Source organism: Macrobrachium nipponense, chromosome 35 (assembly GCF_015104395.2).
Source record: "Macrobrachium nipponense isolate FS-2020 chromosome 35, ASM1510439v2, whole genome shotgun sequence".
Lineage (NCBI taxonomy): Eukaryota > Metazoa > Arthropoda > Malacostraca > Decapoda > Palaemonidae > Macrobrachium > Macrobrachium nipponense.
The window spans coordinates 37,604,574-37,618,700 of NC_061096.1; the positions used below are offsets into that span (position 1 = coordinate 37,604,574).

General features: G+C 40.7%; 2 protein-coding genes and 1 long non-coding RNA gene across 3 annotated transcripts; 1 reads left to right on the plus strand and 2 right to left on the minus strand.

Annotated features, from left to right (window-relative positions):
• Positions 1 to 278: 278 nt before the first annotated feature.
• On the minus strand, positions 279 to 1,647 carry LOC135208637 (uncharacterized). The gene is made up of 2 exons (XR_010313194.1): positions 1,549 to 1,647; positions 279 to 1,092 (listed from the first exon to the last, which is right to left on the minus strand). It is a non-coding gene; the product is annotated as an uncharacterized LOC135208637 (long non-coding RNA).
• Positions 1,648 to 4,379: 2,732 nt separating this feature from the next.
• Positions 4,380 to 5,787, plus strand: LOC135208227 (larval cuticle protein F1-like). Its single transcript, XM_064240349.1, has 2 exons — positions 4,380 to 4,480; positions 4,906 to 5,787. Exons 1-2 carry the CDS (start codon positions 4,469 to 4,471, stop codon positions 5,491 to 5,493), a joined length of 600 nt encoding a protein of 199 aa, XP_064096419.1. The 5' UTR covers positions 4,380 to 4,468; the 3' UTR covers positions 5,494 to 5,787.
• Positions 5,788 to 7,799: 2,012 nt separating this feature from the next.
• Positions 7,800 to 9,994, minus strand: LOC135208640 (larval cuticle protein F1-like). The gene is made up of 2 exons (XM_064241027.1): positions 9,838 to 9,994; positions 7,800 to 8,679 (listed from the first exon to the last, which is right to left on the minus strand). Exons 1-2 carry the CDS (start codon positions 9,847 to 9,849, stop codon positions 8,092 to 8,094), a joined length of 600 nt encoding a protein of 199 aa, XP_064097097.1. The 5' UTR covers positions 9,850 to 9,994; the 3' UTR covers positions 7,800 to 8,091.
• Positions 9,995 to 14,127: the final 4,133 nt, after the last annotated feature.

Here is a 14,127-nt window from a genome sequence, read left to right on the forward strand (position 1 = left end):
TTGCGAAGTAAATCCCATGTTGCAGTGCTATCAACTCAAGAATTTAAAAAATTTCGGAACACTGTCAATAGCTCTTAAAATAGTGTGACTATTTCTTAAACGTTGGCTTCGCACTTTCATTACACTTGAATGCGCTAAACATATAACATTAGTATATAATAAATGTGGACAGAATAAAAGAAAAACTAAAGACAGGCAATTCCTTCATCAATATATTTTACAAATACAAGAGTTGCTTAGTTAAGAAAATAAGGACCAGGAACAGTAATAAAACAATGTTATTCGTAAATCAAGGTTTTATTTACACCTTTATATACAAGACAAAAATCTCACATAGGAGACAGTGAAGCTCTGGCAAGAGCGAAAAGAATCACATCCAAGCAAAGAAAACGTTTCCTAAGTAATCGTTTGGATTCCTTAAGGAAACGTTTTCTATGGCAAGGGCGTGACCTTCATCGCTCCTCTCCAAGATCCTTCATATTCCATCTACACTGCCCTTCACTCTTAGGCCACGACGCGGACGAAGGGAGCCTGAAGACCGAATCCGTAGCCGTGGACGCCGAGGCCAAGGGCGTTGTAGGCAAGAGGGGAACCAACCACGTGGGTTCCTCCGACCACAGCGTTCTTCAGGAGGGGAGCTCCGACACCCACGGTGTAGGGAGCACCAGCAACGAAGGGGGCACCAGCCACCACGGGGGCGTGCAGACCGAAGGCGCCGTAGGGCAGAGTGTTGGTGTAGAAGGGTGAGAGGCGTCCGTCCAGTCCAGACAAGTATCCGCTGTAGGTGGAAAGGGCACCGTCCAGGTCGGTGTCAGGGGCAGCTTCGGCACGGGCGGCAGCAGCGTCGAAGGCAGCCTGGAAGTTGGCCTTGGCGGCAGCCACTTCTTCGGTGTCAGCAACGGGTGCGGGAGCGCCTTCGGGAACCACTACTTCAGGGACTGCGTCAGTGGCGGCTGCTGCTGCTGCCGAGTCATAAAGGGCCTTGAATTCTGCCTTGGCTTTCGCCACTTCCTCTGTGTCGGATACTGGCTCAGGGGCGGCGTCCGTTGGAAGGGCGGCGGCGAAGGACACGCCCACCAAAGCGAGAATTACCTGACGGAGGAGTAGAAAAAGAAGTGGGCAGTTAGACCATTTACTTGATTTGATTTTGTTATGGAATTTCTTTTTCAGAAGTATAACCAATTCACTTAGCTGAAACATGGAGCTACTGAACATTACCAAATTTCATTTGAAAATTCAGCATCATCAGAGTCCATATCAAAGAAAGTGAAAATGCATGCAAGATGAGTGGCACAGTGTGTGTGTGTGTGTGTGTGTGTCCATGGAGGATTCAATGCACTGCTGATGAGCTTTTGGTGTGGGTGTTAGAAGCGGCCAATGTTAGGAAGTTTCACTGCTCAGGGTGTTCATCCGCGAGGCAGAAGTTAAAAGTATGAATGTGGCAGTGACCGTTGTGACTTTTTCGCTGGAGCCATCTGGAAGAGAGAGAGAGAGAGAGAGAGAGAGAGAGAGAGAGAGAGAGAGAGATAGAGAGAGACCATCACTTACTAGGAGCTTCATGTCTGTGCTTCAGAGGACTCTGTGAGCTATTGTACTGGTGTGAATTAGTTCAGTTGTTTATATACCCTGTCCTCACTTATCCTCCTCCCCGGACCACGCCTTAAACTCTGAGAAGACGGCGTTTCATTAAAAAAAATGGAATAAGGATTAGCAGGCAGTCTATGTGTTCTCAAAACGCAATTGTCGGCAGTAACAAGATCGTACCACTGCTCATGAAGCTGTTGTCTAAAGATAGGTTTAATTTTACATTTTAATTTATAAGATTTACGTGGAATTCGAACTTTGTTTTGTTTCTAAATGTTACGTCGTTTCTAAGCTGCCGACCTCGGCATGGATGGGCGTGGTCCAGTTGTCCAAGAGCTTCTCCCTCGAGTTTTCTTGAGGAGGAGGAGACGGAGGAGGAGGAGGAGGAGGAGGAGAAGGAGGAGGGTGGAAGGTGAATCTTGAATCCATCGAGTGCCGTTACTTCTAATTTCAATACAGTTGCTATTTCGATTCCTTTGCCTTCCACAGACAACAGTCTTGAGCGGATATGTGTATTTTATTCTGGTGTCGTCTTCATTTTGGAATTATCAAGTCCTCTCTACTTCTTTACAATATCACTGATTCAGAGGTGTTGTTAAACTATCAACATCAACCATATAGTATTCATTTTAAAACGGAAAGTAATGCAGTTATAACGTTGTTATGAAGGCGCCTTCCTTTGATAAGTCTTCCAGTTAAGGGACCCTAACTAAAGTCAGACTCAGGAAACGATGAAAAACACATCCTAAAGTGTCCACATACATTGGATTTCCAAACCAACAAGAGTGGACTGAGAACGGTCCAAGCAGTGATATGGAAGAATCTTGTAGGATTATCAATGGATAACAATATCTCGGTGTGTGTTTTTTTTTTTTTTTTTTTGTATGGGATATTATACAATCTTTATCAAAAGAATCCATGAAGACCAAAATATTAAAATAACTTTTTGAATGTCCGTGAGCCTCTTTGATTGCATTATCCTGCAGCGTTACTGCCCGAGTATTTGTTTTGTGCAGCAATGTTAGCCATAGTATACAAAGAGATCATAATTTGAAGGGAAAGTCAAGTGGTTCCGAACCAATGAATTATTTATAAGCTTTCACTATATCGAAGGAAAAAGGTTCTACTACTTTTCAATCAAATATCTTTCTTCACTCTGCACTTTATTATTATTTACAAATCATCTGTGGAAGAAAAACTCCCGATAGATTGTTTATTTGCTTGTTTATATGGTGCTTTACTCCCGATAGGGTAACTACGAGAAAGAATAATGTTGTTGATACAAATCTACACACCACAAAAGTAAGCGGGTAAAGATCTCAGTTGAACCAATGAGTGGTTTAATTGTATCAGGAGACAGGTATCATTTCCCCTGTAACTGTCAAGACCTTGGACAAAACACTGATGCTCAGAAGAGATGGAAAAAGATGTTTTGGGAGTAGCCCTTCACCTTAAACGACAATTACCTATCGGACCTGCCAAAGAATTTATTCGGAAATATATAAGCAAATTATTTGCTAAACCAACATCCCCCTATTGCCTTTGATTATATTTCGTTATTGTACCAAGAGGGATGCTGTCAAAATCCTGATGTTCCCAGAGAACTCTCGAGTCAGTGTCAGAACCACCTAGTTAACAAATCTGTGAGAGTTTCCGATAAGATGTTGTGCTTGTTTCAGAAAGATATGTATCTTTACAAAGGTAAAGGGTTGCTCAGAATAATCTTTTTTAAGTTTCTGTTAAACCTAAAACTTTTGAACGTTACTGAGAAACAAAGCTCATCTCCTAGTATAGTTAAACCACTTTTAGGTTCAGGTGAGATATTTACTCTCAGACATCACTGTCATCCATTTGTAATAATACTAGATCTTTCCATTTCACGGTCTGGGGCAATCTCAACTCACTCCCATGGGATTTCAAAATCATTTGCATGTGGACTCTCCAGGAAGTGGTTTTTCCATCGTTTCCCGATTCTTCCTTTAGTTAGCGTCTCCTAACTGGGAGATTTATGACAGGAAGGCTCGTTCTTCAACGACGTTATAAGTGCATTACTTTCCTTTTTTAAAATGATCCCTCTACGGTTGTCATTTAGAAATGTCAGTGATATCTCTGGGCCGATGATATTGTAAAGAAATACTTTAGAGATCTTTTGTTTATTTGTATGGTGTTTTTACGTTGCATGGAACCAGTGGTTATTCAGCAAAGGGGACCAAAGGCTTTACGTGACTTCCGAACCACGTCGAGAGTGAAACTTGTATCACCAGAAATACACATCTCTCACACCTCAATGGAATGCCCAACAATCGAACTCGCTGCCACCGAGGTGGTACGCCAATACCATACCGAACACGCCACTGAGGTACCGAAATCTGTGGATTCCAAGTAAAAGGCACCAGGCATCAAATATTCTCTCAATAATGTTGTGCATAGATGGCAAATGCATCGATATAGCAACAGTATTAAAATTAGAAATAACAGCACTACAAGGAATCAAGATTCCTCCTCCTCCTCCTCCTCCTCCTACTCCTCAAGAAAGCTCGACGGAGAAGCTCCTCGACCACGCCCATCTAGGGCGAGGTCGACCGCTTAGAAACGACGTAACATTTAAAAATATTGCACAAAAATCTTTCTAAAATACAATGGACAACTGTTTGGACAACAGTTTCATGAGCAGTCCTACGATCCTGTTATCGAAGACATTCGCATTTCGAGAATCATATATCGACTTGTTCTCTGCCGAGTTTTTTTTTTTCTTTTCTTAAGCCGTTTTCTCAGAGTCTAAGGCGTGGTCCATGGAGGAATATACAAGTGGAGACAGCGTATATAAACAAACGAGCTAATCCGTACCGACACAATAGCTCACAGAGTCCTCTCAAGTACAGACATGAAGCTCCTTGTAAGTAATAGTTTCTTGAAAGCGTTTTCATTCTCTCTCTCTCTCTCTCTCAGGATGGCTCTATAGAAAAAATTCACAACAATCACTGCCACAGTCAAACTTTTATTTCTAAATCGGGATGCACACCATGCGCAGTAAACTTCCCTAGCATTAGCCGTGTTAATTGCCCACACAGGAAGCTCATCAGCAGTGACTTGAACCCCCCCGTTCATACACTGCGCCACTCACCTCTTATCCTGCATGCATTCTCGCACTTTCTGAAAATGGATGTCGATGTAGCTGAATTTTCAAATGAAATTTTGGTAATTTTCCGTAGCTTCACATTTCAGTTAAATGAATTCGGCTACACTTCACAGAAAGGAAATCCATAACAAAAACAAAGTAAGTGGTTCAAGTGCCTCCTTTTTCTCCTTCTCCTCCGTCAGGTAATTCTCGCTTTGGTGGGCGTGTCCTTCGCCGCCGCCCTTCCAACGGACGCCGCCCCTGAGCCAGTGTCCGACACGGAGGAAGTGGCGAAAGCCAAGGCAGAATTCAAGGCCCTTTATGACTCGGCAGCAGCAGCAGCCGCCGCTGACGCAGTCCCTGAAGTAGTGGTTCCCGAAGGCGCTCCCGCACCCGTTGCTGACACCGAAGAAGTGGCTGCCGCCAAGGCCAACTTCCAGGCTGCCTTCGACGCTGCTGCCGCCCGTGCCGAAGCTGCCCCTGACACCGACCTGGACGGTGCCCTTTCCACCTACAGCGGATACTTGTCTGGACTGGACGGACGCCTCTCACCCTTCTACACCAACACTCTGCCCTACGGCGCCTTCGGTCTGCACGCCCCCGTGGTTGCTGGTGCCCCCTTCGTTGCTGGTGCTCCCTACACCGTGGGTGTCGGAGCTCCCCTCCTGAAGAACGCTGTGGTCGGAGGATCCCACGTGGTTGGTTCCCCTCTTGCCTACAACGCCCTTGGCCTCGGCGTCCACGGCTACGGATTCGGTCTTCAGGCTCCCTTCGTCCGCGTCGTGGCCTAAGAGTGAAGAACATTGTAGATGTAATATGAAGGATCTTGGAGAGGAGCGATGAAGGTCACGCCCTTGCCATAGAAAACGTTTCCTTAAGGAATCCAAACGATTACTTCAGAAACGTTTTCTTTGCTTGGATGTGATTCTTTTCTCTCTTGCCAGGGCTTCACTGTGTCTCCTATGTGAGATTTTTGTCACGTACATAAATTTGTAAATAGATCGTTATTTACAAATTCCCGGTATTTCTTCGATTGTCAACGTATGTATTTATGAAAAAAATTCAATAAATTTCCCTTTTATGAATTTGGTTAGTTTTGTTCCACATTTGTATTTTCGTGATCTTTTAGAACATTAACTACGTAAAGAAAACATTATATATATACATACATACATATATATATATATATATATATAATATATATATCTATATATATATATATGTGTGTGTGTGTGTGTGTGTGTGTGTGTGTGAGGCTCTCCTATCATATACCTGAATCAGAAGGCCAAGATCTGGTTGCCATTTTTGCTATAAAGGCAGAGCCTAAACAAATAATATTGAAAAACGATAAATTCCGTATATCATCATCTTTTTATGTTTAGAGATGTTCTGAATTCTTCTCACCTATTAGCAGCATTGGAAAATTTAATGATGCTGAAAAGGCCAGACTCTCAAATCTGATTTAAATTGCACATACCGTGTATAGCCTTTAGTACGTATTCAGAGGAAGAACCTTATTCATACGGAACAACCCCACAGGGGCCATTGACTTGAAAATCAAGCTTCCCAAGAATACGGTGATCATTAGAAATATGTAACAACAGGTAATAGGAAATACAGAATGAACAGATCACTTACAAAATAAGGAAAAAATAAATGAACAAATCAATAAATACAAATGAAGATACGCAAGATATTAAGTTCTTAGACTTGGAAAACAAAATTCTGATCAAGAATTTTGAGTGACAGGACTTAGTGTTTTTATATCGTATGTCTTTGCAATGAATGACTAAGATTCTTTGTATATATTCGATAGATTCTCAGTTCTTTGATAGCCAGTTGTTACGCGATATTTTAAGAGCTTAATTCCTCTCCAAGAGTTTACTACAAGTATTGGCATCAAGAGCTCAATTTCCTGGACAGAAGGCCTTAAATTAAAATGTCACGTAACAAGTCAATGGCCACAGAACTGAGTCTATCAAATCAACAAAATACCCAAAACATTGCAAAAGCCATGAGATAAGAAACTCCTAGCATTCTATTGTTTGTTTGTATGGGGTTTTCACGTTGCATGGAACCAGTGGTTATTCAGCAACGGGACCAACGGCTTTACGTGACTTCCGAACCACTTAGAGAGTGAACTTCTATCACCAGAAATACACAGCACCAACCCCTCAGTGGAATGCCCAAGAATGGAACTCGCGGCCACCGAGGTGGCAGGCCAAGAACATACCGATCACGCCACTGAGGCGCTCCTAGCATTCCATTTCATTTGGAATTACTTGAACATTCGTTTCCAAAGCGGAGTCCAATGGGACAAGCAAATCAATACACATACAACACCCAAGTTTGAAGACACTATGGTACGAAGATCCAAGGAGCTTCAAGTTTTGGGGCTACAAATCACCTGCCTGTGGCCTGTTTCGGTATGTAGGACATCACTCTATGATGAAGGCTACGGTAAACGGTAATCGCCAATTCCAATCATATCTAAGAAACTTGCCCTCTTAACTTTAATAGTTTTAAAAGAAAACACAACTGAGAAGTACAGATATTTATAGGAAAGCACAATCCATAATTTCTCGCCACATATAAATGACGGGACATTAAAATTAATTATTTTCAGACTTTTGGATTTTCCTACCAAAGATGGGAGCCAGAAATTGTTGGCCTACTGATTTAGTTTTAAGAGAGGGATAAGGTTCCTAGACACTTGTCCATCCCTCCCGCCCTTTAAAGAAGCTTTTCTTATGTCCTGAAGTTCAGTAGCATACAAGAGCATAAGAGCATGGCAGTAGTTCGTACTACTAAATGGGATGGATGATCATATATATATATATATATATATATATATATATATATATATATATATATATATATATATACTATATATATATATATATACATACATATACATATATATATATATATATATATATAATTACAGAGTTGATATAAAAAAAACTCTTTTTCCTACCAATATTCACAGACAAGTATGTCGTCTTTGTATATAGCCCATACCCAAGCCTTTCTTTGCTTAAGAGAACTTGATTAAAAAACTACATGAAAATACACACGGGAATTAAAATTAACCAAATTATTGAAAGTAAAATTTATTGAAGATTTTTTCATAAATACATCAATTGCCAATCGAAGAAATACCGGGAATTTGTAAATAACGATCTATTTACAAATTTATGTACGTGACAAAAATCTCACATAGGAGACAGTGAAGCTCTGGCAAGAGAGAAAAGAATCACATCAAGCAAAGAAAACGTTTCCTAAGTAATCGTTTGGATTCCTTAAGGAAACGTTTTCTATGGCAAGGGCGTGACCTTCATCGCTCCTCTCCAAGATCCTTCATATTCCATCTACACCGTCCTTCACTCTTAGGCCACGACGCGGACGAAGGGAGCCTGAAGACCGAATCCGTAGCCGTGGACGCCGAGGCCAAGGGCGTTGTAGGCAAGAGGGGAGCCAACCACGTGGGTTCCTCCGACCACAGCGTTCTTCAGGAGGGGAGCTCCGACACCCACGGTGTAGGGAGCACCAGCAACGAAGGGGGCACCAGCAACCACGGGGGCGTGCAGACCGAAGGCGCCGTAGGGCAGAGTGTTGGTGTAGAAGGGTGAGAGGCGTCCGTCCAGTCCAGACAAGTATCCGCTGTAGGTGGAAAGGGCACCGTCCAGGTCGGTGTCAGGGGCAGCTTCGGCACGGGCGGCAGCAGCGTCGAAGGCAGCCTGGAAGTTGGCCTTGGCGGCAGCCACTTCTTCGGTGTCAGCAACGGGTGCGGGAGCGCCTTCGGGAACCACTACTTCAGGGACTGCGTCAGCGGCGGCTGCTGCTGCTGCCGAGTCATAAAGGGCCTTGAATTCTGCCTTGGCTTTCGCCACTTCCTCTGTGTCGGACACTGGCTCAGGGGCGACGTCCGTTGGAAGGGCGGCGGCGAAGGACACGCCCACCAAAGCGAGAATTACCTGATGGATGAGAGAGACCATGAACTAACAAACGAACCTTACAAAGGATAGAAACCAGGATTCCGAATAGCGCAAGACACAGAGAAAAAAAATAATAAACAAAAAAGGATACATGAATAATAGAGAAGCAAATAGGCAAGAATAAGAAACACGCAAATTAACACGAAGGATACTTTATCTACAGCACGAATATCATGTGTGTTAACGAAGGGTAAATCCATACTTGAGAGTCGACAGAATTCGAGCCATATTTTATAACAGGTGAAATATCAAAATATTTGTTGGTATTTTCACTCCCCAAATGATGATGAGAAGGCCAATCACTATTAAGCAACAACAACAGCAACAATAATACTATTGTGATATCATGAGTCGATCAGTAGAGTATCTTTTTCTTCTCCATCTTCGTCTTTTATACTGAAGTATTAAGATACAACTTTGTTTACTTCATGCAAAGCTAAGAAACCAAGACAGATTGCCTCCCAAAAAGAAAACCTGGTCACAGCAAGATAAGGAAAGATGAGTTAACATGTTTCAAGATGCTTTGAAGAAAAGATCCGAGACTAGCACACTAGTTAAACGTCTACTTCAGTAATCAATCTAAAAACGAGTATATGCACTGAAGCCACAAAGAAGTTACAGTGATTTATACCTTAGACGAAATAGGAAGGAAAAATTGACACGAAATCTGAAAACAGATGCAAACTTGTCACCGTAACGATCAAAAACATTTGAGAATGTGTATGTCAAAGAGGAACAGCCTTTCACTGAGCATATATACTTGGGAAGGTGGTCAGAAAAGTTATCTTTAGCCCTGCATGCATTTTTAGCAATTGTGTTTAGTCACAAAAAAAGGAGGAACACAGTACTTGAGTTCGAGCTAAAGTATTACTAAGGCAAACAGAGATAGAAAAGATGTGCAGCTGACAAAGACAACGAATACTAATAATTGAGAGAGAGAGAGAGAGAGAGAGAGAGAGAGAGAGAGAGAAGAGAGAGAGAGAGAGAAATTTCTATATGATCTATAAGTTAAAACAAGTAATCAACAAACAATAAGTTAAAGCAAGTAATCAACGAACAGAGACTGAGATTCAATGAACGTAATCTGTTACTTAGGAGAAAGAGAAATACAAAATATCTTAAGAAACTATTACTCACGAAGAGCTTCATGTCTGAACTTGAGGGGGTTCTGTGAGCTATTGTGCCGATTCCAATGCAACCTACTGTTTATATACATTTCCAATCACTCCCTCCCTCACATCCTCCTCAACAACAAAACACTTATGAATAAAAAAAAAGACACTCGAGCGAGGAACACGCCCATTTTTGTTGAGTCTGATCTGGCAGGGTGTCTTTTGTTGCCAAGATCTCTAAAATTCCAAGTTCATCCTTTTCGTGTTTGGATTATCCGTTGTTTTGATCTGCAATAAAAAGATATAGTATATCATATATATAATAAGAAAGACAGAAATTCGGAAACGACAACAGACAGTATGTGGCAGTTTCCAAGCGGACGACCTCGGCTGAGGCAGGGTGTGGTCCAAGAGGCGATCTTCATTAGCTTTCTTGAAGAGCAGCAGCAGCAGGAGGAGGACGAGTCCCCAAAAACTCTTCTTGGGACCTTTACCTCCGTCGACTGTCTCCGTTTTTTGTCGGCGTCGTCGGCGATCGGATGCATCCTTTGCCTACGAACTTCGGACGGATCTTTCTAAGGTTACCTGGTTTTTGCGCGTCTCATCAGCATCCGAAATGGGGCTCCTCTTCTGTCTGGAGGTGATGCGATCCGTTTCAGCATGGGACAGAAGAGCGCCTCTTTGATAAGGCAACTTTCCCACCCGTTAATATGCTCCATTTATCGGCAATGACTAGTAGCTACTTCCCATAGTCAGTGCTTGGAAACTTGAAGAGGGCCTTAGGAATCTCGCATCAGCGGCAATGGTTCACTCTAAGGCCTGGGAACTCCACATGGGGACATTTAACACGTTCCCAATAGTTTCCTTTTAATCCTAGTTTCCACCAATCGTATAACGCGTTGCCACAAAACATGCCACCATGCAAAGAAATATTTTTTCTTTGATTTAAAAACTGGATTCGTGTGCCTTCGTTAAGGTGGTGTCACATGAATACGAGTAAATCAATCTTCACGCTAAAATTGGCCAGTTGACGCCGTTTGGCGAGGAAACACCGAATTATAGCAGAAAACGTGATGGTGGTCGTGTTTGAAGCATAATTCATACGGAGCCTTTTCTTAGATATGTCCGACATTTTAGTTTATCATTTGTGCAAATTAGCGAGTTAATTTTTTTCTTCAGCGTGGGAAGGTGACACGTTCAACTCATATGAACACAGTCGTACAGAAACAATGAACAAATCACCAAGAAATACGTATAACTACTCACACTGAAAACAACGGCGAGTTTTGCAAAACTTGGCTTATCGTTAACTAATCGTGTTTTTAAACAGTACTTACTAGAAGTGAAATGAAGGAGATTGATCGAAGCATCCAAGCACCTCTAGGGAGAGTGAAGCCACAAAACCAAGTACCTGATTCTTTGCCACTGCAGTCTTCTTGTGGATGGAGTTTGCTTGAACATTAACAATGTTCTCGAAACTTAAAAAACAATCCTTGGGAGTAAGAGCATACAGATATAAATTTCTATGTATATACACACTCGCACACACACACACATATATATATACATTTATATATACATTAAGATTTTATAATGATACTAGAAATACTGATGGCAGGAAAATTTCCAGATTTTCAGAGAAAAGAGAAAACGTATGCATACAGACCTGTAAGATTACCTATCAAGAGGAAACGGGCGAATATGAATGTTATCAAGAGATAAAATAAGTACACTTGAACACGCACAAAATAAATAAAATGGTTTAACAATTACAGATGACAAATGTACTACTGCATCACATCACTAAGACATATAGAAGTTTTTGCTTAGTTTCTTAACACTGGACGAGTCAAATTTTGGAGTATTTGCTTAACTCAGTATCGAGTGAAAAATAAATATTCAATAAAACAGTACTTAGAAGTATTGAGGCAAGAGACCATTTGGGTAAAAAGTATCACCGGCATAAACCAAAATAAAAAAAATTAAAACAGAAAAGAATCTACCGCAAAAATTTACAAGACTAATTAAAAAGAATCAACCCTAACAAAAAACAAACATGTAACAAATGCGCCGAGGTTTCTTCGGCGCAATCGAGTTTTCTGTACATCATATAATGCTGTAAGAAACTCTTAGCCACAGCCAATAAAACTATCAGCAGCGTCCCCTGGTACTTTCTGCCACGGCCCGGTGGTAGCCTGTATTGCTCGCACCTATAGCAGTGTCATACGCAAGATCATAGCTAACTTTTAGCATTAAATTAAATAAAAACTACTGAGACTAGAGGACTGCAATTTGGCATATTTAACGATTGAAGGGTGGATGATCAACATACCAATTTGCGGCCCTCTAGCCTCAGTAATTTTTAAGATCTGAGGGTGGGCAGAAAAAGTGGGGACAAATAGGCATTCAAAAGTTTTCTTTTACAGACAACTAGAACCTAAAATAAATAAATAAACAAACTCAGACTTCCAGTCACGTAAGGATGCGGTAATGGTGGGAAAACAAATACTTCAACCAGGCCTCCATGTTTCCCATCTGTCTTGTTCGTCCTTGTTCTTCGCGAGATCTGGAACAGACACCCGGGTCTTCTGGCAGGTGTACGTGCCAAGAGTACACTGTACATTACCGAAATAACCACGCCTTTACTGCAGTAACACGCATGCAGTGTAAACTGTTCAGCAAGGGCATCTCTCTCTCTCTCTCTCTCTCTCTCCTCCTCTCTCTCTATATATATATATATATAATATATATATATATATATATAATATATATATATACATAAATATATATATATATTATATATATATATAATATATATATAATATATATATATGTGTGAATTTGTCCTTTTAATCTCTCACGAAATTTTTACTTCAGTAAATCTGCTTCTTACACGATACTCTCACTCTAAACAAAATCTCTCTCTCTCTTTCTCTCTCTCTCTCTGGAAGATCATTTGGTACCATTATCTGTTCTTATTTATTCATTAAATCCATTTTGCTTCTCGGTTATTTCAAACTTATACTCACTCCTATATAGTCAAAATATATCTAATTCTTCCTTCCAATCGTAACCCAATAAACTTTGGTATAAGGTTTACCGAGTCTATCCAAGACATGTTTCTTTAACTTCCCATTTTCATTCTTAGTGCTCCTCCTCCCCCTCCCTCCCCACCCCCAACGCAAATCCTCCCTATTTTCTACCATTTGTTCTTCCTCATCCTCCTCCTCTTCATTCAACCAATTTCCCCAAACAGTCGACCCTTCCAATGACGAGCCACGCCTTGTTCAAGGTAAGAAGGCTTATTACGTGGCAGGAATGTTTTAAGGGAAGGACACACACAAACACACACATACACACCATCTCGAGATGGCATTCTGCCCCTCAGCGTCTTTCACGCTCGGTGGAATGTCGCCGCATTCCTCCATCGTCTTAATTTTGTTTTTTGCGTCCTTTACCATCTTCCTTTATGAGAAACGCAGTCCGGTGTCATTGTTTGAATTCCGACTCCAGTTTGGAGGGAGTCGTGTTTAGGTTATCAGTATCCATGACGCAGTATTACGACGAGTCTTATCCGTTGACAACAACAATTTAATGGTTAAAATACAATGCTCCGTGAGTTTCCCAGCAACTGGGAGTCTATTTGGCGGCTGCAATAGCGATCAGATGTCATTTACTGCAGATAGAGGCGCACAAACATAAATACATACAAACAATCATACATACAGACAAACATTATATATATATATATATATATATATATATATAGTATATATAGATATATATATGACTGGTATGTTCTGTAACAACAGAATTCCATCTAATAAGAGGAGCCCATAAAAACCCACAAAAAAAAACTGCCAAAAAAAAAAAATGTAGAGAGAAAAGTACTATATTTCAGAGACTGCTTTCTCTCTCTTCAGGTATATGAATGAGAAAAGTTTACAGATTAAAGGAAGATTATCAGCGGGGGTGACCTAAATTGGCTTACTTGTGGACGGATCTCTTGTGGTAAATACCACCTCTTTTCTGTAAACTTTCTCATTCATATACCTGAAGAGAGAGACAGCAGTCTCTGAAATATAGTACTTTTCTCTCTACATTTTGATGTTTTTATGGGCTCCTCTTATTAGATATATAAAAAAAATCATATATATATATATATATATATATTACATATATATATATATATGTAATATATATATATCTATATATATTATATATATTATATGTAATATATATATATATATATATATATATATATATGTATATATATATGTAATATGTATAATATGTATATATATGTATATATATA